The sequence below is a fragment of the Eschrichtius robustus genome, chromosome 19 (genome assembly GCF_028021215.1).
Source record: "Eschrichtius robustus isolate mEscRob2 chromosome 19, mEscRob2.pri, whole genome shotgun sequence".
NCBI classification, from domain to species: Eukaryota; Metazoa; Chordata; class Mammalia; order Artiodactyla; family Eschrichtiidae; genus Eschrichtius; species Eschrichtius robustus.
Genome location: NC_090842.1, coordinates 51,773,495 through 51,799,473, shown reverse-complemented (window position 1 = coordinate 51,799,473; position 25,979 = coordinate 51,773,495). Strand labels below are relative to the sequence as shown.

Here is a 25,979-nt window from a genome sequence, read left to right as displayed (position 1 = left end):
CACCCCCACCTCAGGCTGTGGACCTGGTCCAGCGGCCCTGGGCCCCTGCTGCAGGGTGGACAGTGCTGCCCTTGGGGCAGGGAGTTGGGGTGCTAGCGCCCGGGGCCTGCTGGGTGAGGATGGGCTATTGACCTCCCCCTGGTGCTCTGCAGTGGTGAGAACTCGGCCGTGCTGCACTACGGACACGCCGGGGCCCCCAACGACAAGACCATCCAGGACGGAGACATGTGGTGAGTGAGGCCAGCCCCCGAGCTGCCCTGGCTCTGCGTGTGAACAGCGGGGCTGCGGTGGGCCTCAACCCCAAAGGTGGCTGACCACGGCCTCTTGGTCCCACCCTGAGAAGGCTGACCACGGTGAGGTCCCCCCATTGCTCTGGGTCCAGACTTCTCTGCCAAGGCTTTGGCCTACATGTAGCCTCCTCTCCAGGACCAAGGAGGCCCTGAGAGAGGGGAGCGGGGGCCCTGTGCTGTGCGGGTGAGGCGCCACCTCAGAGGAGGGCCTGCGCCGTCTCCCGGCACCCACCACGCTCACTTCTCTGGCTTGGTGCTGGGAGGGTGGGCATCTCAGTTCGGAGCGGAGAAGACCCCTAGGGAGCCCCCCGCCCTCTGAACCTGCCAGCTCCTGCCTCAAGACTCCTTGGCACGAGTGGCCATTGATTCAGGGAGTCAGAGTGGTGCTTGGCCCTCAGGCTGTTGGCAGGGCTTTGCTGAGCACAGTGTGATGTGCTCCCTGCCCCCCATGGAGCCGTGAGTAAGCAGACGTGGGCAGGACCCACAGCCTTCAGCCCTCCGATGAACTGTGCCCAGCAGGCGGGGCCGCAGACCCTGCTCCCAGACCCCAGTGTGTAGGGCTCATACTGGGCATACGCGCCCCTCTCTTGGGTAGCCGCTCTGGCCTTGGCAGGGGCCTTTGGGCGCCTCACTGACCTGGACCGGCCCCATCCTCCGCTCACGGGCACTCGCACTGCCCGCCTGTTCTCTCCACCACCCAGACGTCGGGCAGGGCCAGTCCAGGCTGCCAAGGGCTCCCGAGAGCCGTCCAGAGGCCACCAGCCCCACGGGGCCACCTGTCTTGGCCTGCAGACATCCTGCTGTGGTCACCTACCCGCAGATGAGGGCAGGAGGGGTGCGCGCTGTCCCGCCTGGTCCTTTGGTGCCTTTCCCTCCTGTTGCTGAGGCACCTGAGCCAGGCTCCATCGCGCTGCTTCCCGCTAATGCCGCGCCCCCTCTCGGGTCGCACACGTGCCCTGCTAGGCTCCATCCCCGAGCCGGCATTCTGGTCCTGCCCGCAGCACTGGCCAGGACCCAGCCTCGCGCAGGGAGTGGGGAAGGCTGCACACGGGGTTCCCTGGCCCACAGCCACCAGGGGACGTGAGCCAAGAGATGCCCGGGTCTGAGCTGTCACTGCCCAGTGTTTTCAGAAACCCGCCCAAGCCCAGGGTGCCCCTGCTGCAGGGTGCACCAGGCACCCACCGGCTGCGGTGTCCACTCACCCAGGGTCAGGAGCTGGATGGATGTTCTGGCCCGGGCCCCTGTTGGCAGGAGCCCAGCTCAGCCTTCTGGGAGGAAACAAAGCCTCTTAATTCCCACTCTGAGCGTCAGTTTACCTGCTGTCGGTGGAGATAGCACACAGCACTTGGCACTGCACTGGGCGGCAGCAGGGACATGTTGGGACCACAAGTGCTGGGTGGACACACGCTCTCTCAGGGTCCTGGGCCAGCAGGACAGGGACGGGAGCCCGCAGAGGGGGACACCCAATGTGGACACAGAGGCCACTGCCGCTCACTGCAACCCCCCCATCCCCAGAGTGTCTAACGCCCTTCCTGGCATAGGGGCCAAGGCGTGCAGCAACTTTGACAGGGTTCTCCCCTATGCCTGGCGCCAGGGACAGCTCTTTATGTAGATTTGCTCCCCTTGATCCCATGAAGTGGGTGTCTCCCCCTCCCCTCACCCACCCCCACCCCCGATGTGTAGGCAAGGTCACTGAGACACAGGAGCGTCCAGGTGCAGAGCCAGAGGACTTGGGGAGGGGGTCGGCTGCCTCCGGCTTGACTCAGCTGAAGACTAAGGAAAGTGGGGGGGGGGGCCTGCCCTTTGGTGGCCCCAAAGGAAGATCGCCTGGTGTCTTCAGGGACTCACGCTTCCTAGAACCTTTGCTAACGCTTTTGACTCTGCGGCCCCTTCTGGCTGGGCCAGGACGTGGGAACCCAGTCCCCAGGCAGAGGCAGACCCCAGCCACACCAGCAGGCCCCAGCTGTCCCCATCGGAGGCTCTGCAGCAGGGCCATGTGGCTCTGAGTCTTTCTTCTCTGTGAGTTTGGCACGGCCCAGAGGAAAGGACTGCTTCTCCTATCTCTTTATGTGTCCTAAGACAGTCCTCCCCCCATGAGAGGCTGGCTCCGGGGGCCCTTGGCGCGGTGGGGCCTGGTTGATCGGGGTGCCATGCAGCAGGCCTCCTCCACACGTCAGACACTGTGGCCTCGACCCTCCTGGGCAGTGTGTGTGGCACCTGCGTCTCTTGGTTGCGACTTTAGAGACAGGAGTGATCCAGGGAAACCCACGGATGTTAATGCCAAGCCCAAACTGGTGATTTTATTTTTCTAGTGCTAACTTTGAAATGTAGCCAGTAGAGTAATTATGAGTTTATTATAGTCAATTTATTATGCAGCATTTAGAACAACATGTTTTGTTGATTACTGCTACTGCCAGATTGCTGGCGGCATTTATAATCCATTGTTTTATTGAAATTGATCTGCCAAGCGCCTACTGTGTTTGGTAAATAATAAAGCACTCTGTTATCCCAACATAAAATTCACAGCACTTCATCATAAGGTACAAAACCAAAATATAAGCATAGTGCAGAATTTTTCCTGAAGCTGAGCGTCTCCGAGAGCCATGACTGTTTTCCAGGGTGCCCATCAGGTGGTATGCTCTGGGTCTCAGTTCCTTGATGTTGGGTGAAAATGCCCCGAGATAGTTTAACATTTAGGAGTGGGGCTGTTTGGGGGCCGGAGCTGGTCCAGGACAGTCAGACTGCTGGAGAAAGTGAGGAGTGGGTGCCGAGGGGCAGCCAGCCCTTCCCATCCCTCTCCCTCTGGTCCCAGACGTGTGATGATGGACACAGAAGGTCCCCAGTTCAAGTCCCTGCCCTCCCCCTCCCTAGCTGAACGGCCACCCCTCTGAGCCTCAGTTTCTCCATCCGTCGTTGGGGGAGACACAGCACTCAGCTCTGAGGACTGGGGTAATGAGGGCAAAGCGCTGAGTGTGGAGCCCGGCACAGGTGGCTCCTGGCGGGAGAGAGCTGCAACACAGCGACGTCCCCAGAGCCAGCAGCGCACCTGTGCCCCTGAGGCCCGCCTTCCGGCAGCTGGTTCCAGGACGGAGACTGGAGGCGAGAGCCACCAGCAGAGCACGTGCCGGGCCCAGTGTATTCAGACAGCTCTCCGGTCACGTGGTTGCCTGCTCTGTGTTTTCAGCCCCCACACTGTCCTCGAGGCGCGTGCCAGGTGGAGCATGTAGCCGGCCAGGGCCACCGTCTACTCCTCTGTCCTTCTAAAACCAGGCGCCTCCCGGGAGCCGGGCTGGGAAATCAGGGCCCCGTAAGTTAGACAGACACGCTGGTTCTTACTCCACATCAGATGCGTCACCCGAGAGCTGAGAAGAGGAATTTGGGGACCACTCCTCGCACCACGCCAGCACCCGCCATTTTCTCGGCTGGACGCTGCCCCGCTTGCTCCGCATGGATCCCGGGGTGGGGAACTGGACTTTGACGTGGCCTCAGGTCCCCACGTTCCTCCCTCTTGGCTGGTTCAGAGACACAAGGCCTCTTGTGGGGCCTCTCAGGGCTTTGCTGTTGCCTCTGAGAGCCCTTTCCTGCTGTGGCCCTCGGGGTTCACCATGAACCCCGTCACCAAGTTGCCGTCCTAGAGAAGCCATTAGCTGCTGTTTTCATTTTAAGGCAAAAGCAGGCAGACCTTCTAAAACAGGGTAACAGAAGTGTGGCGCACTTCTAATTAATGCTTTTGCCGAGCTCACCCAGGGGACGGTGTCTAACGTCATCGAAGGCCCTTCCTGCGTGGGAGCCCCAGGAGAACCCCTCACCACCAAATCAGTCCTGACCCGGTGGCTCTGAGCACAGGAGTGGCTGGTGTGATGGTCCTCTGAGTCCTCACGCACTGCCCTCTCCTCCCAGAACCAGCCTGGGCTTTGGAAACCAGAGTCTCCAAAGGTGGGTAGAAGCACCAAGGGCTGGTGCCCTGCCCATGGGCCACCAGGGAGCGCCACTGTCCATGTTTAAGTCCCCAAGGAAGTAGTGCACCCAGAGTTGGACCCACTCTTGCGCTAGACTCCCTGCCTCCTCTGGGCCCAGCAGGCACACCCCAGGGGGCAGAGGTAGGGAGGGTCCAGGGTCTGCGTCCAGTGGCGTCTGATTTGGAAAACAGCTGGGACACCGCTCCTCACCTGCCACCTCCTCCCTCTCCCACCATCTGATCAGGTGGCGGAGGAGTGGTTCCTGGGGTAGCATGCCCTGTGGCCCCTATCAGAACCTTCTAGCTGCCCCAGTCGAAGGATGCCCCGGCCTGGGTTGCCCAGCTGCAGACAGCATGTGGCTGGTGGGTGGCGAGCCGGACCTCCCAACACTGGCCAGAAGAGGGCAGCGTTGCCTCAGGACGTGCTTGCCGGGCTCATCTCAGCTGGCTGTGGTCTCTGTGTCCTGGGGCATGGGAGGGGGGCCGCCAGCTCGGTTAGTGGGGGGGACAGATGCCTGTCCCAGCCCGTCCCTCAGCAGCCAGCCTGTGTCATTTCCTCTCCTTCCCTGTAGTGGGACGAGGGCCCCTTCTGTCTCCTTGCCCCGATAATGGTCAGCCTGAAGCCCCGGCTTTGCCCTGCTGACTGGCGGAGGGCTGACACAGCACTCCTGCACCGAAGCCCAGAGAAGTAAGGGCTACTGATTTCCTCCCAGGGAGGCCCCGGATGACACCCGAAGTATCGCTGGCCTGTGGGTGGTGTGTGCCGCTGCTCCCCGAGTTGAGGTGGTGTCAGACACTGTCTGCAGGGCTGCCCGGGCTGCCCCGTCCTTTCCTGCCACAGAGGAGGAGCCAGGCCCACGAGGGGGCACGGCTGGGGCAGCTCTCTCCCCTCCTGGCCACCCTCCTCCTGCCACTGGCACCACTACCGGCCGACTCCTCCCTGCCCTTCTCTCGAGTTAGTTCCCTGTTCGTCCCACGGGTTTGATGTGGGCTAGACATTAGTTTAAACTGCTTGGGAAGCGTGCCCCCGCCTCACCCCCTCCGTCACACGGCGCCCGGGACAGCAGCCTGCGTCTCCGCCATCGACGTCCCACCCCCACCCCTGCGGGCTGCTCACCCAGGGCCCCGGCAGCCCCCTTGGCATCTCAGGCAGGGATGGGACGATCATGCCCACTCCTGGGGGCCACTTGGTCTGATGTCTTTCTGGCATCTGTGTGCTGCTGCCCACGGAGGGGCGAGTCATGCCTGGGGCTCCTCCCCAGCTGGCAGAGAGGCCACATGGAGGGGCCCCCAGGCCCCCGTTGTCCTGGTGCCTGAGGTGCCTGAGGCCTCGGTCAGCTTTAGGGAATGAGTGTCACCTCCAGGCCCAGCTTCCTGGTGCCAGGCCCAGCCCAGACACACCCCCGCCCCGCCCGCACCCACCTTGCTGTCTCCTCAGAGGACAGCGCAGCTGTCACCAGCCAGCCCCCTCCTGAGGATTGGATGGTCTTAAGGACATGCCCCAGTCCTGGGGGCAAGAGAACACTCTCAGGAGGACACAGGCCCTGGTCAGCCATCTGTCCAGACCAGTGGCCGTGGCCTTCAACCTGCCATCCAGGTTGAAGCAGCCTTTACGTTATAACGCAGGACCAGGGGAGCAGACACGCCTAGATGGTAACCAGGCGCCCTCACCGTGGGGTTTCTGTCCGTTCTGTTGTCTGTTTGTGCTCCTTCCCTGTATCCCACACAGTTGACGTCACGACTCACAGTGTGAAAGCACCAGTCCAGACAGCCCGGGTGCGCGCAGATACCACGGGACACTACTTACCGAAAAGTGGAACGAAGCATGTGCTGTGCGCGTGACACCAGCTCACTGCCTCCCCCGCAGAGGCCACTGCCCTGACGCCCGGCCCTCGCCCCGCTGTGCTGTGGCAGCAGCCAGCCCTGGGTGGGCGCCCGCCGTGTCCCACCCATAGGTCGGACCAGTACCAAGTTATGTCCTTCCTGGGGACGCAGCCCACACTGGTGCTCTGCTTCTCCCCACGTCATCTGTGGAAAGGTGACAACAGTTCCATCCAGACACAGGAGGCCCACAGCACGTGCCTGCTCTTGTCACCATGTGTGCTGGGGATTGCTGGCTCTGGGGGTCCTGGAGCTGGTTGCCTGGGTGACTTCCCTGTCTGCCCGGGCCCCACGGGTAGCTGTCCCGTGACTGGGCTGGGGAACAGGGATGCCCAGAAGGCAGTCTCTCTGGGGAGAGATCAGCTTGGTGAGTCAGCCTGGGGTATGGAGGGAGCCTCCAGGGCTCCGAGTGGTGGCCTTTGCCCCGCCGGTCACACCTGGGGCTCGGCATTGCACCAAAGGTCTGGCTGGGAGCCAGTGGGTGGCCCGTGGGTCTTGTCTGGCCTGCGGCACACGAACGGGAAAGTGACCAGTACGCCTCCCTCTCTGTCTCATGCTGAGGTCTGGAGGGAAGCAGGAGTTTCCCGCAGCTCAGAAATCCCCCAGCCTGGTCTGGAACGCAGACTGGGGCGGGTGCAAGTTGGGGTCTGAAATGCTGCGACTGTGGTGAATAGGTCTTTGAGTGAGTGCACACACACACGCGCGCGCATGGCCAGTGCCTTGTCTGGGGTGAGAGGTAGCTGAGAGCGAGGCAACGGCTGGAGCTTAAAATGAAGCTGCAGCCTGCGTACACAGCGGCCCTCGTATAAACACTGCAGCATTTCCCCCAAACCCTCCTCAGGCCTCACATCACTGGCCGAACCATCTCGTAGGCCTTCTGCCTGCGGTGGAGCCAAGGGGGACTGAGGAGGGCCTGGGTGGGCCAATGGTGGCAGGTAGCCCGGGCCTGAAGCTGCCCAGGAGGAGCCAACGGAAGACAGAACCTCTCATCTGAGCCAGAAATAGAACCAGATGAACACATGTGAGGATTGAGGACGCCAGCATATTGCTCGGAGATGTGTAATATCTCCCAGATGGCTTAGATTATCACACGCGTTCACTCGGCCAGAGATGGTAAGGTCCCCGGTGGGTGTCCCCAGGCAGCCGGGGAGGACGGATCCGGCGTTCTCGGTTGAGCCAAAGTATGAGCGAATTCTCCATCATCAGCGTGCATTCAGAGGACGGATGGAGTGGACACAGAGAGTTGGGGGAGATGATTTATAAAAGGCGATGGCTTTCATCCCTGGATTCCAGAATGGCTTAAAATCTGAATAACTTATACATGTAGGAACTCTGGAGGGGATTTAAAAAAAAAACAAAAAACGAAAAGAGATAGGGAACTGAGAGCACAAAAATAGACGTCAGCCCCGTGCCTGAGCGTCGCTGGGCAGGATGGAGCTGGCCAGCTGGGTGTACACTTCCTTCTCCAGAAAGTGGATGATTTTAAAACAAAAAATGCAGCTGAAGTTTTCTAGAACCTGAACAATAAAGCCAGACTGGCTGAGGAACTCCAAGCACCCACCTTCCCACATTTTTGTTTTTGAGAACTTGGTCAGGAGTCTTGTCTGTCCTGGGGAAGAGTCCTGTTTTCACTGCTCTGGATGACTCCAGCGTTTGGCCTGCTCTTGTGGGCTTCCTGGCTTTTTAAATAGTTTAATTTCTGTTTTTCTTTGAGATCTGCACCGTCCGATAGAAATTTCTGCCGGGGGTGCTGCTACAGGTTGGCCCTCTGATGTGGTGGCCCCCAGGAATCCATGTCCCCACGCCCCTGGCTCTATCCTGTCTGCTCAGGTCATTCCTGGGCATTCTGAATCAACAAACCACAGATGATTTTCCTTCGTTGCCTCTGAGGAGCCCAAATGAGAATGCTCTGCTCCGCGGGTGAAGCTAGGCCGCGGCCACATGCAGTTCCACTCCCCAGGCCTGTCCGCATGCTGGCCCTGGCGGACGTGAACGTGCAGCAGTGGTGGCGCCCGCGTTTTAAAAGTGGGAAAACTGAGGCCCTGAAGGCTGAGGGCCAGAGCCAGGACAGGAGAGCCCATCCCTGGGCTCTGAACTGCTGACCACCGACTTGGGACTTTGCTGCACCAGTGTTCAGAGCCTCAGTTTCCCTGAAGTTTAGGGCTGAGATATGCCCCACCCTCCTGGCCAGCTGGGAGGGGGGCGGGAGTTGAGCGGGGATGTGCCCCGGGCAGGAGTAAGGCTGCAGACAGCCGTCAGCCCTAACACCCTGGTGCATCTGCAGCATCCTGGAGAGCAGATGCCTGGGCATGTTTGCTCGGGGCTTCTCGACATTTGGTCCTCGGTTTCCACACCGGTCCTGGGCGGGTCCCCTCAAGTGAGGCCCAAGTCCCCCTTCCGTTGGCCCGCCCCAGGCAGGGTCCCCCAGAGCCTGTGACTTTGACCCAAACCGAAGTCTCCCCTGCCATGCCAGTGGGGCTCTTCCCCCGCCCCCTGAGAATCACCTGAGTTGTTATCTGATGGTTTTTGCACTATTGACACTGTTTATGGTGTTTTGCAATCAGAAAAAGACAAGAGATTAAAAAGTGCCCGACTGGGGACTTTGGATTCCAGCAGGGCGTCTGCGGATCCCGAGCATTCGCATTTTTCCTTTAAAAATCTGTTTCTGTGCTGTCCCCGGTGCTGCTGTCAGGCCGCGTGGCCCAACTCCTTGCTCCACTTGTAGGGCCAGTTGCTGGGGGTAGGGGTCCCAGAGTCAGGCACACAGGCAGTTTCTGGAATGTTGGTTGAGCCGTAGTGTTTACCATTAGAATTTGGGTTTGGGTGAGAAGCCCTTGTCATGGAAGGTGTGCCTCTGCCCCCCGGGCTCAGATTTGCCAGGATTTGTGCGGCTACAGACTGCCCCCCAAGGGGGAGAGCCAGGCACAGAGAGGACAGCCCTCACCGCCTCCACCCCACCTGGCGCTGTGGTCCCCTGGTCCTGAAGACACAGCAGGGGTCCGGGCCTGAGGCTGGACTGATGTCCCTCTGTCGGTTTTGTCACTGTCAGCCTGCTGACTTGGCCCTGAACCCGTGATGGGGTCAGGGGGCTGGTGGGTCCCTGCTCTGTGCCTGCAGTCGAGCAGCCTGCTGGGGTGGGACAGGATGTGGAGGCCGCTCAGTCTGGGCACCCCACCCCTGTCAGCGTGGGTGACCCCGTGGGAGCCAGGCTTGGACCCAGCAGCCCCTCACTTATTTTGTCTTATCTCACCGTGGAGGATGCGTGGGGCAGGATTCTTACCCGCCCTTGACCAGTAAAGGGTGTGAGCGCGTGGTCAGGCAGCAAGGGTGTGGGAGCGAGGCTCGCTCCACTCCCTCCCAGCCCTGCTGCACCGGGGCCCTGTCACGGGGTGTCCAGAGGGCAGGCTCAGCTGGCCTGTCCTCCTGACTCAGCAGCCTGCCTGCCTGTCCCAGCACCGTCCTGCCTCTGCTGGCTCGTGCTCCCAGCTCCGGCTTCTTCTTTCCTCCCCCTCTCTACTCCCGCCTTCTGTGCCTCCTGGTCTCCACCCTGTCACCTGGAGATGCTGGGGGCCAGATGGCCCCCGAGTCGGGGACTTGGCCCGCCGGGCCCTGGCAGAGCACACTGTCCCACCCCAGTGGGGAGAGGGCCGTGCTTCCCTGGCCAAGGGGACCCCAGAGCTGGAGCAGAGCTGTCGGCTGGGTGTTCACTGGGACACTGGGGCCTGCAAGAAGCAGGCACTGCGGCTCAGCCCACGTCTTCTGTCAGGCAGGTGCATCTGTCCCAAGGACCCGTCCAGCTCCCATGAGCATTGCCTCGTGGGCTGCAGCTGTGCCCCATGCTGGGTGCCGGGTGGCCCCGGGAGGGTCTGTCAGAATGCCCTTGTGGAGGCCAGGTGGCAGGCGGGGGCCTGAGGACATCTCCGCCCCTCCCCCTCCCCACAGCTGGGCATCCAGAGGCCTGGCCAGCGGAGGCCGTGGAGGGGAGGTGTGTGGGCAGCCCCACTCCCCCTAACCTTCCTGCTCTGGAGTCGGAGGTCTCCTGGGACGCCCCGTGGTTCCTTGGCCGCTCGTGTACCGTGAGGAGACAGCAGGGTCGGAGGGCCCCAAGCTGCTGCCTGCACCGGCCACGTTGCAAGAAGGCTCGGGCTCAGCGGCCTTGAGCGCCGGGTGGGAGGGAAGTGTGGTTGGAGGGGACGGGTGCCCCTGAGTGTACCCCTGGCCTCATGCCCCACTCTCCCTGCAGCGTGTTCGACATGGGCGGTGAGTATTACTGCTTCGCTTCGGACATCACGTGCTCCTTTCCCGCCAACGGCAAGTTCACCCTGGACCAGAAGGCCATCTATGAGGCGGTGCTGCGGAGCTCCCGGGCCGTCATGAACACCATGAAGCCAGGTGAGGGCAGGGGCGGGGCCTGCGGGGAGGACCACCTGGCGTGGGGATGCAGATGGCCAGGTGGCAGGGCACCTCGGAGGAGCAGGTCCCACAGTCTGCGACCTGAATCCGTCGCCCCCTCTCATGCTCAGCCAGCAAGGCTCCAGATGCTAGCGGGTCCCCGGCGTCCCTTTCCTGGGAAAGGGGTGTGACCACCAAGCAGGGACAGAGCTGGGGATCGGGGAGCTCAGCCCAAGGTCACCCCACATCCCATCCGACCTCCACCTGCACATCTTCCTTTCCACACTGGCCGCTGGGATGTCAGCGTGTCCTCTGCCCTGTCCCAAAGCAGAGTCTGTTCCAGGGAGGGCTTGGCAGCTTGGACACTGACCTCTGGTTGCGCGTGGAGCAGCCTTGTTCGGGGCTGCCGGCTGTGGCTGGGTTGGCGGGAGCCGAATGTCTCTCCGGTATTTGGGGGATGGTGAGAGGAGGCTGCGGAGCCACCCGAGCACCTGGTGTGACGGCCCTTGAAGGCTGGGCTCTGAGTTCATGCTGAAATCGGGGACTGTGGCAGTCAGATTTGTATCCCTCCATGGAGCTTTTTTTTTTCACAAAGAGAAAAAGAGGAAAAGATCCTGAGCCCCCAGACTGTAAGGCCCCAGTGTGTGGCCCTTTTCAGGCCCAGAATCTGATGGCTCGGTTCTTGGCCTCCGCGGCCCCGTGCCGGTTGTTGCGGGCCGGGTGCCGATCGTGAGGGGTCCTCTGCAGCTGCCCCCTTCAGGGGAGGCAAATTGTCAGCAGGGCTTTGTGGATGCCCCCATCCAGCACTGGGGCCCACCAGAGGCCAGGGAGCCCTGGAGGGGTCATGGGCCCGCACCCTGTGTCCAGAGGGAGCAGAGCTTGGTGACCAGATGATTCCAAGGATGAGGAACTCAGATACACCCCAGAAAGGAGACAAGGAAGGAAACCTCAAAGCTAAGCTCCTGCCGGGTGACAGTGTCAACGAGACTTGCCTGGATTAGCGGCTGGGGAAGAAAACAGCATCTTGTGCTGTAACTGTGTTTAAACAGCAGCAGCTCCCTCCAGGTAGGAATTAATATGGACATCTCCAGGACAGGCCGTTGCATGAAGACACAGAAGTGCAGGACGGGGTGGCCAGGGGACCCCCTTTTGTGAAAAACAGATGAGGGCGAGAACGTGGGTCCACATGTGCTTGGAAATCCACAGAAGAGGTGCAGGAAGGGAACCAGACAGACAGGGTGGGGCGTGGGGAGAAGGGAGAGTGTTCACCAGGAGCCTTTTTGTACTTTATGACCTTTAAACCTCAGAATGTGTGACCTGTTTCCTGTAAAACCTGGCCTGTGTGGGGCGGTCACCCCGAGCGAGGGACATCTCCTCCTCCCCCTCCCTTGACACCCTCGCTTTACCCCAGGGAGAGAAGGAATAGACGGTTCTGCTCAGCTTTGAACATCGGTCATTTAAGTGATAAACGTTCTGGATGTAGCAAAAGGTTTGGGCCAGTGAGAGTGGGTGGAGGTGCCTGGCCCCCGAGGTGGGCGCTCCTCTGGGTGAGCCCCGTGACCCCTGTGCACCCACGCCCCATGGCGGGTCCCTCTGGGAGCGTGGCGTGGGCCTGTGTGGACCCGAGCCTGGCGCAGGGCCGCGGTACAGAAGGATGGAGGGCTGCTACCGCATTCCACGCTGGAGACAAAGGGGCAGGCAGAGTGAGCCAAGGCATATGGCGGTGGTGGTGGGGGAAGGTTGGCGGGATGTCGGGCAGGTAGGGATTTGGAGGGACAGTGTCTCCCCTGGGGCTCTTCACTCACCTTGGAGCTCCAGGCCTCATGTCCCTGGCATGGCTTAGCCCCATCCTCGTGCTGAGACAGGGGAGGCGGCCAAGGCCTGGCTGACCCCATCCACCCACAGGAAAACCTGCTGCGGCCTGGGCAGGACCTAGGTGGCGCCTCCCCAGCTGGTGTCCCGGCCAGCTCAGTCGGCCAATCAAGCAACCCCAACTCTGCCCAGAAGGTGGCCGGGCCCACGGGCAGGTCCCCGGGGCCACACATTGCACTAAAAGGGCCTGGTGCGTGGTCCTGGCACCGAGGTACCATGGGGCTGCCTGGCCACGTCACTTCAGGGGCAGTTATAAGGCTTCAGGCCCAGCCAGGCTGGGCTCAGGTGAGCTGGTCCCGGCAGACGGAGGCAGGCCTCCCCCGGCGCACAGTGGGGCCTCGAAGTTCTCTTGTGGGGGGGTGGGGGGGGGATGAAGCAGAGCCCCTGCAGAGCTCCCCCGGCCCACACCCCGTGCTTCAGGATTGTGACACACAGTTCCCCAGGGGCCGCATGCGGTGCAGGGCGGGCGGGATGGGGGTCCTGCCCACAGAGCTGCTCTCATGTCGGGGCAGGTCGCCTCCCCACAGGCAGCTCAGAGGCCGTGGCCAGGTCAGCCCCGTGCCCTATCCTAGCGGAAATGCCCCGGGTTTGTGGGTTTGGCTCCTGGGCCAAGACAAACACCCACTGAGACTGCGTGACTGCTTCCTGAGCCTTCCAGGGAAGAGTAAATAAAGGCGGCCGGGGTCACAGCAAGATGCCCAGAGGAGAGGCAGGGATCAGTGCTTGGAGCGTACACGGATCCTGGCCTACTGCCCCGGGATTGAGGAAAGCAGGCCTGGGGTCAGAGGGGGAGCGTCCCTCACTGCCACTCAGAGACAGCCAGGAAAGGAGGGCTGAGCTCACTCAGGGGGGCCGCACGAGGTGGCAGGGGCAGGCCAGGCAGCTGCCGCACCTGGGAGAACGCCACCCTCATCTGCCCCGCGGGAGGGGATGCGGTGGCCACGTGCCGGCTTCTGGCCGGGTGCAGTCGAAGCTCTCCAAGGCTTCCGTGTCAGGGCAGCGGCCACGCCCCCCTGTCTCTGCGGGCACCCAGGAGCTTGCTGATGGGACCCCCCCGCCCCCGGCCCGCATGAGGGGAGGAGACACTGTGGGGAAGGCTGGGGCCAGAGCCGGTGTCTGAGCTGGCCGCAGGTGCAGGGCGGGGCACTTCTGCAGACTCCCAGGGTCAGGGCGCCTTTGCCTGCTCTGCCTCACTCCCTGGCGGGGGCAGGGGCTGCAGCGGCAGGACTCCCTTCAGGCCTTGCGCCTCAGAGCTGGTGCGGAACGCAGGGCTCTGGCAGACAGAGGTGCTGGGAGAGCGCGCCATCCAGATCGTGAGCGCCCTCTGGCAGAAGCCAGGACAGGGAGGGCTGTGTTTGATGAGGGCCCTGTGTCCCCGCTCTGGCCTGAGAGGCTCCCTTGCTGGCCGAAGGGCAGTGAGTGAGTCCCCGCCCTCCCTGGCCTCTCCGCCAGGGAGGGCGGGGAGGGACCACGCGGAGACCACGTGAGGCAGCCACGCTTAGCTCAGCATCGAGGCGCCTGCAGCCCGGGCGCGTGCTGCCCCTGTACTTCTGCAGGGTGAGTGGGTCCCCAGAGGTCCTGGCAGCAGGCAGGGCCGTGTGGTGGGGCGGTCTGGAAGGCCTCAGCCCTGCGCCAGTGCGGCCTGCCAGAAGGTTCCCTGCAGCCCGTGGGGCCTGCCCTCCTGCACCCCCAGGGCCTGGCGCGCTATCATCCCCCGAGGGCCATTGTCTTCAAATGAAGTGAGCTCTTTGTCTGGATGGGGCTGTGAGGATGTAGCTCTAGGGGCCCTCTGCTGCCTTCCAGCTCGGCTCAGGGCCTTCGAGCCCCCAGGGCTGTCACGCTCTGGGCAGGAGGCCTCAAGCCGGTGATGGATGCTGCCGAGGCTCCAAGGGGCCGGCCCAGGCGGCAGGCCCAGCAGGCTCCGCGCCCAGCAGGGGAAGGTGTGGTCGGAGGGGGGCCAGGTGGGCACAGAAGACCAGCCAGTGACTTGGGGCTGCTCTGGATACACAGTGGGGCCTGGGCACTGGGACTCTGGTCCCTCTGAGCCAAAAGGCAGGTGATGCGGCGCACACCCAGAGGCCGCCCTGCCCCCCGGGGGTCTGAGTGCACAGAGGAGCGGGGTGGGGGGGCACACCTGAATCCTGGGCCCGTGAGGTCACTGCACTGGCTGCAAGAGAGCCACGAGGGAGGCAGGGGCTCCCGGTCAGGCCAAACGGTTACCAGCCTCGGGGCAGGGCATAGGCCCCGCCTTCTCAGGGTTCAGAGGCCACGACCTGCCATGGCTGTGCCCGTGTGCTTAGCTCTGGCAGCATGGGAAGGGGCAGTCAGAGAGGGCTTCCTGGAGAAAGCCTCAACACAAAGGCCCATAGGAGGAACGGGAGTGAGACTGGGAAGGCGAGGGCCCTGGAGGGGGGTGGTCCCAGCTGAGGGAACAGCAGGTGGAAGGCACGGGGGCACCAGCACTCAGGAGTGGGTGAGGGTGAGGCTGGAGTGGGAAGCCGGGCCGAGGGGCTCGGGGCTCTGTCCTCGGTGGCGGGCGGGGGGACTGGCATGGTCTGATCCATGTTCTAAAGAGATGTCCTGGTGTCCCGGCCTTGTGCAGGATGCAGCGGGGGTGAGGCATTGCGAGGACTGGGGAGGAACCAGGCAGGGGTCCAGGAGAGGTGAGGGCCCACAGAGGCACCGGGTTCAGGAGACGTTTCGGGAAGACGGGACGAGACTTGGTGCTTGCTGGAGGTGGGAGGGTGGGCAGGCAGATGACACCCAGTCTCTGCAGTGTGATCCCTGGCGTGGCATCCCCAGTAGGAGCAGGCTTGGGGGACTGCCGATGCCCCTGGCCGGGCATGTGGTCTCAGAGGTGCCTGCGGGCTGCAGAGGCTGAGGAGCCCGGGCGTTGGGGCGTTAGGGGGGCAGGGAGGCCCTCTGGCCTGTGCCCACCCCTCCAGCCTAGCCCTAGGACAGTAACCTCCACACACTTCAGGGGCCCCTGCCCTGGCCGTGGGTGTCGTAACCACCATCCGGGCCAGACGCTGGGGCCAAGTTGCTGGAGGTTTAATCACTGTCACAACCCTAACCACACGCAGGCAGAAACTCCCACTCCCGGCCAAGAGAGCTGTGTGCAAGGCCTTCCCCAAGGGCACGCAGGCAAGGAAGACTAGAGGCGCCGTGGGGACCGCTGGGGCCTGCACGTCCGGCCCCCACAAGGGGCCACGAGGACAGGAGGAGAGCCGAGCTGCCAGCACGGAGCTTGATTTATACCTGGTTCCCACCCTCTGCTGCGGCTGGGCCGAGACCGCAGCCCCGCCGTGGAAGTTAGCCAGGTTTGAAGTCAGACTGCTTCCCGGGCCTCTCTCTTGGCCACCGGAAAAGGCCCTGCCCAAGAGAGATGGAGCTGCCCTGGGGTTGGGGCATCGGCCCTTCCTCAGTCCCAGGGGCCAGGCTGAGTGACAGGAGCCGAGCTCGCTGGGCTGTTAGGGGGCTCTTTTAGGCCCAGAGCCCCAGGCGGGAGCAGACCTTAGAAAAAAGTGTGCTACACACTCAGCCCTGAACCGGCACCCGCTCCGCCGGGCCCTGGTGTGCCCGGGGGAGGCAGCCGCCCTTCTGGTGGAGAGACCCTAGAAGCAAGGAAGCACACGTGCTGGACAGGAACAAGGTGCACGGAGAGAAGTAGCCAGGACAGCAGAGAGAGAACGATGGCGGGGGTGGGGTGGGGGGGTGTCACCCCAGGAGGGGCTGACGTTTCCGCTGAGACCTCGAGGATGAGGAGTCACAGGCCAGCCGGGTCTGGAAAGGGTCTGACGTGCAGAGACTTCAGTGTGCTTCTGGAACACAGGTGGCCTGACCCAAGGAGGTCGAGGTGGGTGGGTCGGTGTTAGAAAAAGAGCGGCGGCCGAGGCTGGGGCAGGCTTGGCTTGTGCCCCAGGAACACAGAGAACTGTCAAAAGTGTCCAACCCAGGGTCTGGCTGGCCACAAGTGGCTAATGACAGTTTTGGGGGGATTAGTGAGCTGGTCCCCCAGTAGATGCCAGAGCCTCTACAGCCAGCTTTCTGGGGCCAGCGTTGTGGCCCTGTTTGACAAAGGAGGCGTCTGAGGCTCACGGAGGTGAAGGCTTGGCCAGGTCACAAGGCAGGTGAGCAGCCAAGGTGGGACCCGGTTACCCAGGTCTCCATTTCAGGGTGCCAGACCATCAGAGAAAAGCCCCCCGTGCCGGCTCCACCCTCAGGGGTGCAAACCTGGCCCCCCACGCTGACGTGGTTACAGCCAGACTCCAGACCCCAGGATGCCACCCCCACGTGGTGGGCCCGGGCAGGTAGAACGGGGCTGGACTCAGGGGCTAGATTCCAAGGGGGCTGAGCCTCGGGACAGGACTGGGCTTCCTCCACCCTTGGCCTCCCTGCAGCTTGGGCCGGGGGCTGGCCACTCTCCTGTGAACTGGCCAGGGCGCAGCACCACCTGCTCAGAGCCTGGACCCTGGGGATCCGGGACGTTGGATCAGCCCTGGGCCTCCAGCCAGCCCGAGACCCCAGCCGTGGGCCCACTGTCTCTGGCAGGCAAGGGGCCTCCACATGGTGCCCAGCAAGAGCATCTGCGAGGGGAGGGTATGTGTCCCAGGATGGGCTCTCATCTCTTTTTACCCCTTGGGCCCATCATCTGCCCTCTGCCAGCCACAGAGGTTCAGACCCTGGCGGCCTAACCCTCACCAGCGCAGGGTCCAACAAGGCCCCTCAGGGTGTGGGGTCCCAGTGCTCCCGTGATCATCAGGGCATGGCTGGGAGGCCCCTTGGGAGCCAGGGTTACTCCCCACATGGAGGGGGCTGCAGGGACCGGCACTGGCCACCCTCTCTGGGTGCCGGTCCCACCCTATCCACCTGGCCCTGAGTGTCCTGGGGCTGCTAGCCTCGGCCGGCACATGGTCTGCCCCCAACTCCACCCTCGTAGGATGGGGCGGGGGGTTTTGCCAGCCTAAGGCCTTGTCTGGTGCTTAGGCTGAGCACCCAGCGCCCTCGAGTGAGGCTGAAGGTGGGGACTCCATGGAGCCCAGTGGCCAAGGCGGCCGTGCGCCAGTGATGGCCGAGGCTCTTTGAGGCGACTCCCTGAGGGCCCTAGGCTCCAGCCCCTAAGGACCTCCCTGGGCGCCAGGCAGGGCTGAGCCCCTGAGCTCTGCACAGCCTGCCCTCCTCGAAAGTTGGTTACTGGGGATACTCTCCACGGTGACCTTTGTCCCAGAAGGATGGGGCAAAGATGAGTTTGATTAGCAGCCTGGGGCTTGGACATCTGGGCTGCCAAGGAGATGGTCACCGAGCGCTTGTAGCAGGCAGGGTCACAGACCCCTGCCAGTTTGCCCATGAGGTAGTGCCAGCTGCACTTTCACCCCAGAAACCTTTGCTCCCCACAGAGCCTCCAGGGATGACTCAGTCCCATGCGGGGGTGTGCAGGGACGCCCCCTACCCCCAGCCTGAGGCGCTGAGGCAACGTTTGGACCTGAGCCTCAGTCTGGGGCTCACTGAGGCCGCCCCACGTCCGCTGTTGGGGACATAACGCTTTTCTCCTCCTGATGCCGAGGACCTTACTGGGCTCCCCTGGCCCCAGGAGCAGACACGACATGGGCTGGGCCCCTGTGGTGACCGTGGGTGACAGGAGCCTGCCCCTGAGGGCACAGTGGAGAGAGAAGAATGATCTCAAGTCCAGAGCTGTGCTGGGAAAGCCCTGCATGGAGGGCTGCCCGGGACACGTCACTCTTGCCCCTCACCTCAGGCCCGCTGGCGTCAGCCAGTGCGCGAGGGCGTCGTGTGTCCCCTGAAACCTTGCCCGGGGAAGCCCTGGCCAGGCTGCCAGACTCCGCAGCTCATTGCAACCTCCTTCTGAGCCACAGGCGTCTGGTGGCCCGACATGCACCGCCTGGCCGACCACATCCATCTGGAGGAGCTGACCCGCATCGGCGTCCTGACCGGCAGCGTGGACGCCATGGTCCAGGCCCACCTGGGAGCCGTGTTCATGCCTCACGGGCTCGGCCACTTCATGGGCATCGATGTGCATGACGTGGGAGGCTACCCCGAGGTCAGTGTGGGCGCGTCAGCCCGAGTGGCCTGCCTGTGAGCCGTAGCTGGGCTTGGCCCTCCCTGGGCTGGGCTGGGGCTCTGGGAGACGGCGGGGGTGTAGTGGGACAGGCAGGGGGAGGAGGAATGGGGTCCCGGCAAGGCCCGCTGCCCCTCCTCCCCCTTCACCCGTTGGTTGGTCCTGGCCCAGGTCGCTGCCCTGATGCCCCCCGTGCCCAACGCCTCCCCGGTGGCTGCCTCCACAGGACCTGGTGTGGGATGGGCGTGCTCTGCACAGAGCCCCGGGCTGTGCGCTGGGGGCAGCGCCTGCCCTGAAAGGTGGTAGACGGTCCGTGTGCAGTGCACGGGGTCCCCACAGGGCAGCGGGAGCCGCAAAGCTGGGTCTTAGTGATGGGGCTGGCACTGCACCCATCACGTCCTCATGCCTCTGGCTTCATTCAGACAGGAGTGATGAGGCTCTACCAGCTGGTGGCTGGCCCCGGTCCCTCCTGGGACCAGCTGAGCCCAGCGCCCCTCACAGGTCCTACTCCTGCTTCCTCCCTGGTGCAACCTCTGCCCCCCAGGCCCCTGGGCCAGCACACTCTGCTGGCCTCCTTGTCTCTAGGAGGTACCCTTGGCAGGGGAGGAAGGCTTGTGTGGGTGTCTCCAGGCCAGGCTTTCCCCTCCCCCTCCTACTGACCGACCCTTGAAAGGACCAACCAGACGGTGCTTGTGGCTTCGGGAGGCCCTGCCGAAGCCTTGCGGGGCAGGTGGCTGCAGCCTCCCGGGCCCGTGGGTGTGGGTGAGCCCGGCCCTGCCGTCTGGCCTGGTGCCCGCAGTGCAGGGGGTGGATTATGCAATCGGTGCACGCCCTGGGGCCCACCAGCCAGTTAGCCAAGACTGGGCTTGGCCTCTTAGCTGCAGGGTATTTTGAAAGCTCTAAGAACGATATTTGGGGGCGGGGGGGGGGGGCGCGGAGTTGCTCAAGAGAAGCATTATTATTCAATTATTTTTTCCTCAAGTGTAAACAGTTAAATTTGGAGAAACAAAATCAGTTATAATTTCCTAATTTCTATCCATCACATTGTGCACGGGGAGCCAAGAGCTGGGCCTTCCAGACATTGTTAACTGAGGTTCGTTATTCATTAGTCTCCAAAGCACTTTTTTTCCACCAGAGAAAATTGGCAGCAAACTGTTTTCATCTTTTCCAGTAAGCAGTCCTTTGTGCTCAGAGTCTATTCTTCTGACAGATAAACATTGTGGAAAAAATATGGCTTTTCCTATAAAAGTCATTTGTTTTATTTCAGGCCTATAGACACATCTGGGTCTCTTCTGCCCGGAGCCCAGTTAAGTTGAGGCCCCGTTGAGCCCTGAGCCCAGGCAGAAGCCAGCGTGGACCCGGCATGGGCAGGGGCCCCTGAGCCCCAACAAGGCTGAAGTCCCCGGGCCCGAGGGGCTGGGCGCTCGGCTGCTCCCCTTCTTGGGGTCTTCTCCCCACTCAGCTCGGCCTCCATCCTTCTCCCAGCCCTGATCTGGCCGTTCTTGGTGGGCCCCGTAGGGCAGACTCCCGAGAGCTAGCGCTCTGAAGGGGGGCGGGGGTCATGGTCAGTGGGCTGGGGCACGCACATTTCTCCTATGCCCCATGGGATCCCTTCCATTCTCCCCTCACCCCCAGTCTGAGTCGTGGTCCTGAAATCTTCCGGAGGGAAGGCTGTCTGTACAAGTTGGAGCAAACCCTCCAACCTCGGCACACAGCTCTGGGGCAGCGGGGGCCCACGGTGACCAAGGAGGTCAGGGAGACCTTGTCAGTCTCTGCCTCTGCCAGGCCCCTGGCTTTGACAACCTTGGAGTAGAGAGAAGGGGACGGCACCTGGGGGGTAGCATGAAGGGAAGGGACGGGAGGGGCTGCCCAGGGGCAGGCACGGGCTTCAGATGGCAGGAGACAGGGCCCCGCCCCGCCCCACCAGCACCTCCCACCTGAGCACAGGGACTGTCATCCCAGACTGTGCCCTTCTAGGTCCCCTGCCTTCCTGCCTAGCTCCTCCAGGCACATAGTGCTTTGGGGTCGGGTACCACACCAGACAGGCGTCTGGGCCCAAGAGCATGACCCATCAGGGGTCACAGGGCCTTGGTGTCCCCTCATCACCTCCGTCCCAGCCTGACTCACACCAGGTCAGGGCGGCTGCGTGTACCAGTTTCTACACGCCCCGCTGTCCCCGCCCTCATGGAATCACGCTCACAGCCTTCCCTGCTGTGCCCAGCCGTGGATGGAGGCTGAGCCAGCCCGTTTCTGGTTACCTTACATGAACCACTAATTGAAGTCTGATGTTCTTGGCCCCCAAACAGTCAGAAATGACAGCTCCATCTCCAACATCTGGGCTTCCAGGGGAGAGCTGCGAGCGGGGCAGGGCAAGCTCAGAGCCCGACCAGAAAGCTTGCTTGCTGCCCCACTCACTCACAGGCCTTGGCCAAGGGATGGATGGGTTCCTCTGGGACCTGGGGAAGGCAGGGAAATTTCTGCAAGTGTCCTAGGTACCACCTGCCCTCATGGCCCCGTTGGCCCCGCCCATGTGAGTGTTGGCAGGGGAGGGGGCTGGTGCCCCTGCGGGGCTGAGAGCCGGTCACCATGGCTCAGTGGGGGTCCAGCACACGGGCATGGTGTGGAGCCGCCCACGTGCGCTTCTTGGGGGCCACACCCCCAGGCCATGCACATGGGGTGAGTGTGCGTTTGTGCACACACGAGCCAGAGCTCGTACTGACAGCCCGTCCTGCCAACAGCACCTGTTCCTCCTCCTGGAAGGCCACGTGGAAAACCTGGGACTTGGCTTGTGGGGGGAACCAGGTCCAGCACTTCTGGGGCTGGTTTCCACTTGAGCTGCCTAGAAGAAAGCACGCAGCCTGGGAGGCCCCGCAAGCCTTCTTAAAAGCTTCGCGAGTTTGGCTTCTACTGTTCCCCTCGCGGGGATAGGGCCTGGGTGAGGCAGCCGGACCCCCAGCCAGCCCCATGGGCCAGCAGGGGCAGCTTGCCCTGGGTGTGTGCGCACGGGCGCCCACGGGGCACAGTTCCGAGGAGAAGCAGGGGCAGGGACGTGAGAAATCTAGGGGAGCGTGCAGAGAGCGGAGGGTTTTATCTGGAGTGCCGTGGACAGCACAGCAAGGCTGAGTCTGGGCTGGAGACCCCCATGGTCACAGCCTCCTGCAGCTCCAGGGGAACCCATGGGGCCCGGGGCCCGAGTCAGGCCCCACGTGTAGACGCCTGCACGGGCAGGGGCCGGTGCCCTGCGCGCTCACCTGTTTCCATCTTCCTCCCGCCGATGCGGTGGCCCTGGGCTGGGGCTGCACCCTCCTGGAGCCCCCTCACGGTTCTCTTCCCCAGGGCGTGGACCGGATGGACGAGCCCGGCCTGCGGCACCTGCGCACCGCTCGGCACCTGGAGCCGGGCATGGTGCTCACTGTGGAGCCCGGCATCTACTTCATTGACCACCTCCTGGACGAGGCCCTGGCTGACCCGGCCCGCGCCTGCTTCTTTAACCCCGAGGTCCTGCAACGCTTCCGTGGTTTTGGCGGGGTGAGTGCTGGTGGGCCCCGCGTCCTTGCTCCCAGAACGGCCCCCCTCCAACTGCTGCGTGTCACCTCTTTGTCCTCCAGGACAGGAGGCACAGTCTTGACTTCCTCACTTGAGAGGGACCTGGCCTGCCCTTTCTCATGGTCTGTCACCAGACAGGAGCCTCAGCCCCCAACACAAGCGACTCAGATTCCTACAAAAGCCCTGCCCACTCCAGGGGCTCCCGGCCACCGGGCAAGGGGCAAGGCCAGGGTGGGCAGGTGGCGCGAGCAGGTCCCTGTGGGAGGCGCCTTCTTCCCAGCAGCTGCCCACAGAGGCCTTGAGGCCAGCCCCCCGCCCCCGGCAGTACTGACCACTCCTCAGAAAGGGCTCTTCCCACTCGGCGGGGCTCAGCCTGGAGCCGTCGGGCCCGACCCTCAAACTTAGCGTGTGAGGCCAGCTCAGAAATAACGAGCGTCCGTCGGTCTGACCAGGTCCGGATCGAGGAGGACGTCGTGGTGACTGACAGTGGCATGGAGCTGCTGACCTGTGTGCCCCGCACAGTGGAAGAGGTTGAAGAATGCATGGCAGGCCGTGACAAGGCCTTCGCTCCCTTCTCTGGCCCAAAGTAGAGCCACGGGCAAGCTCACTTCATGGACGGCGGCCTGACGGTTGGCCCCCAGCGGTGCTCAGAAATCACATGCGGCATCGGCGTTTGATCACACCAAATATGCTGTTTCCCAGGGAGAAACTTTTTTATTAACCTTCTGTGGGATCACACCCTTAATCTGTTTTTACTTTGCTTGAATGACAGCGGCTTTTAAAATGCTAATTTTCAATTATCCCGTTATTTTGAATAATCCTGTTCTTCACTAGCAACTAAATGTGTATCTTGCCATCATTTGTATGCTGCTCAGGAAAGATGCCTTCCTCGTATTTTCTCTCAAAATCAATACACAGAATGGAATTTGCAATAAAAGATTTCCTAAAATGGACCTTTGTGCCCGGCTCCCTCTCTATTCTTTGTCCCTTTGCAGGTGAGCACTGCAGGGTTAGACCTGGAAACTGGCCCTGCAGAGACCCAGGAGTCTGGGCATAGGTGGGGCTGGGCCTCTGCCCACGTGAAGGGGGCCGTAGAGTAGGAAGCCTTTTTGGTACGGTTACTGCCTCAAAGCTGGATTTCCGAAGGGGGGCAGAATTACGCAGCGCTTAAGGTACGGTTATCGACAACATGAGACTCGCAGATTCCTTGTCTGTGATTTCCTTCTCGTGCGGGACAGGCTAGCGAAGCCAGCATCTGTTTGAGAGACACTGCCGCCTAAGGCAGCACCATGGCAAAGGTGAGCTTTCTGGCTCCTTCCACGTCTGCTGAGTCCATTTGTCTCCCCTAAGTGGAAGCCCACTGGCTGAACTCCACTCTGAGGCTGTACAGCCATCCAGGGCCACCTGGGCCCAGTCCCTGCCAGTGGCAGAACACCTGGCCTTCTTCTGCCTGCCCACCTCTCCCACGGTCCCACAGAACCGCCCTCACCCCTGCAGCGGGCTTCGAGAATTCTGCACACCATTCTAGGGTTCTCTCATCCTTGGCTCTCATCCGAGCCAAGGTGAAGGGCAGGTGAGAAGGACAGACATCAGAGATGAAACCTTAATAGGGTGGGGAAACTCTATAGCCCAAGCCAGAGACCGCTGAACTCACTGAAGAGTTGAGTAAATTGATTTCTTCCTATGGCAGTAACACAAAAGTGCTTGTGATGTGGCCACATTAAAATAAAGCAGCATTAGTTTCAAATCACCATTTATCTTTTTCTTGCCTCTTCGATTTACAAACAATTTTTTAAGGTTTCCTCCTGGTGTGCAGATATATTCCGCAAGTTATCTGTGGTATTAAGCAGTTTGAGTAATGATCGTCTTTCTGAGGGTCAGAAGTTTGAGTGTGCCAAATCGTTCTCTCCCCCAGCTGTATCTGCGAGCCATGCTCTAGTGCGCAGGGTTTCAGGTTCCCCCACCCCCAGGATAAAACCAGTTAAAAGTTAGGTTGGAACTCTAAGTGGACAGTTTAGTTTAGCTGTGTTAACTACAACACACACACATCTTTCTCCTTCCTCTCCTTTAGACGTTTTATACCAAAACTCCCCATTTCATATAAATGTTTGATTATCAAAGAAGTCGATAGGAAAGAACAAGGAGAAATCTCAGGAACTAAATGCTCTTTGTCCAAGAGGGACACTGGGGACAGAACTGGCTGCTCGGGCCCAGGTAGGCGAGTCAAAGGCATTCTTTGCAGGTGCAGGTCTCAGGGGACCGCAGTAGCCACCTACTCTGCCCCATGTTCTAGAGAATGGTCCAATTCCTAAGTCTCCAACTTCTGCAGAAATTTGTACAGCTTCAGAAATATATTAGAGACCCTTCCAGAAAGCCATGCAGTGCCAAAAGCTTTTCCAAAACCCAGGAAAGATCTAGGTATTCATTCAAGAAATGAGCATCTGCTATGTGCCAATGTGGCATAAAGACATGACCCCTGCTCTCAGAGCCCAGAGTCTCCTGAGAGAGGCTTCCCCTTAAACAAACATGCACAAATAGATCATCTCAAACATTAGAACGTGCCAAGAAGGAAAGTAACAGGACTGACCTTGTCTAGAAAGCCAGGGGGGCTGAGACAGGAAGGGAGGAAAGTGAAAAAGCAAGAGGAGATGAAGCATTCCAGATGTAAAGAGCTGTCCTAAGGCAGCCGGCCCTGAGCTAAAAAGTGCTGAGAAAAGCCCTGCAGCCAAAGCAAAGTGATGCGGGAGAGTGGAGGGGAATGAAGGCAGCGAGAGCAAACAGAGCCACATCCCAGGGAGACTGGGTCTCACCCGGAGTGCACTGGGGAACCACGAAGGTTCTGGAGAGCATGCAACAGTCCAGGGAGACAGAAGCCAGGCAAAAGAGGGTGATGGCTCTGCAGAAGGTGGGGAAGGGGAGGTGAAGCAAACGTCACAAGATTCATTTAGGAGGCAGAACTGAAAGGTGGTGATGTACAAAGGCATCTGGCTCCAACAGCTGCTTCAGAGGAAACAAGAATCTGGTACCTGGGCTGCAGAAAAGTGTGATGTGTGACAGCCTCGAGCCCGGTTCTCTGGACACCCCTGCATAACCTTCAGGTCTACAGCTCTGGGAGGAGTGGGATGTTGCAGTCAAAGGATATTCAGGGTTGCTGCTCTCCTTTGAGTACGTGTAAAACACATATGAACTCTTCAGATACTCACAGGCAGCCAACCAAAGAGCAGTAGGTCTGAAGTGCTTTTATTGAAAAAGAGCTAGCACCCTCACAATCATGTCGATATAAAATTCCCTGACAAGTTATTGGATTTTAACTTACAGCTAATTCATAAAAATGAAATGGGACACATTACCCACAGAAATAATTACTGTACTACAATTTTCATTAAGATGCAATAAGTAGAAATCTATTTCCCACGACATGAAAGTAACTGAAGGATCATAGAAGACAAGTATCTATGGCACTTTCCCTTGAAACACTCAAATCAGCTTCTCAGACTCTTATGTATGAATTTGTTTCGACAGACACCCTATGGCATCGTGTAAACGAAGACGACACGCATACTATAAACTGTACTGTTAGGGGAAAGGCCTTACTTTGACATTCCGTCGACCTCAAAGCCTCAGAACTTATTTCCTACCACTCTGTAGGTGGAGACCACGCTCTGAGACGTCAGGTGTCTAAGCAGGATGCGAGTTATTGCTTCTTCTATTCTGGTATACATTTCTACATTAGACTAGGGGACAAAGAATATTACTGAAAGGCACTCTAAATTCAGAGAAAACTAGGTTCCTATCATTAAGGGAAGTCTAGACCTGGGACGACAGCGCCTCCGCCTGCCCCCACGCCCACCTCACCCCTGCCCTGGGCTGGGAACAGAAAGGCAGCGGGGCATCTGCCTGCTCCTCAGAGCTGGTTAACATTTGCACTACATTCTTGGTATCTAACATAAAGAAACCCACAATG

General features: G+C 61.0%; 1 protein-coding gene across 1 annotated transcript in view; it reads left to right on the top strand.

Moving 5' to 3' along the window:
- Window positions 1–22,968, top strand: part of PEPD (peptidase D) — a 109,620-nt gene extending 86,652 nt beyond the window's left edge. Inside the window, exons 11-15 of the mRNA XM_068528196.1 lie at window positions 153–230; window positions 10,373–10,521; window positions 18,267–18,451; window positions 21,806–21,997; window positions 22,468–22,968. Coding sequence (XP_068384297.1) covers window positions 153–230; window positions 10,373–10,521; window positions 18,267–18,451; window positions 21,806–21,997; window positions 22,468–22,605 — 742 coding nt within the window. The 3' untranslated portion in view covers window positions 22,606–22,968. The remainder of the gene's footprint in view (window positions 1–152; window positions 231–10,372; window positions 10,522–18,266; window positions 18,452–21,805; window positions 21,998–22,467) is intronic.
- Window positions 22,969–25,979: the final 3,011 nt, after the last annotated feature.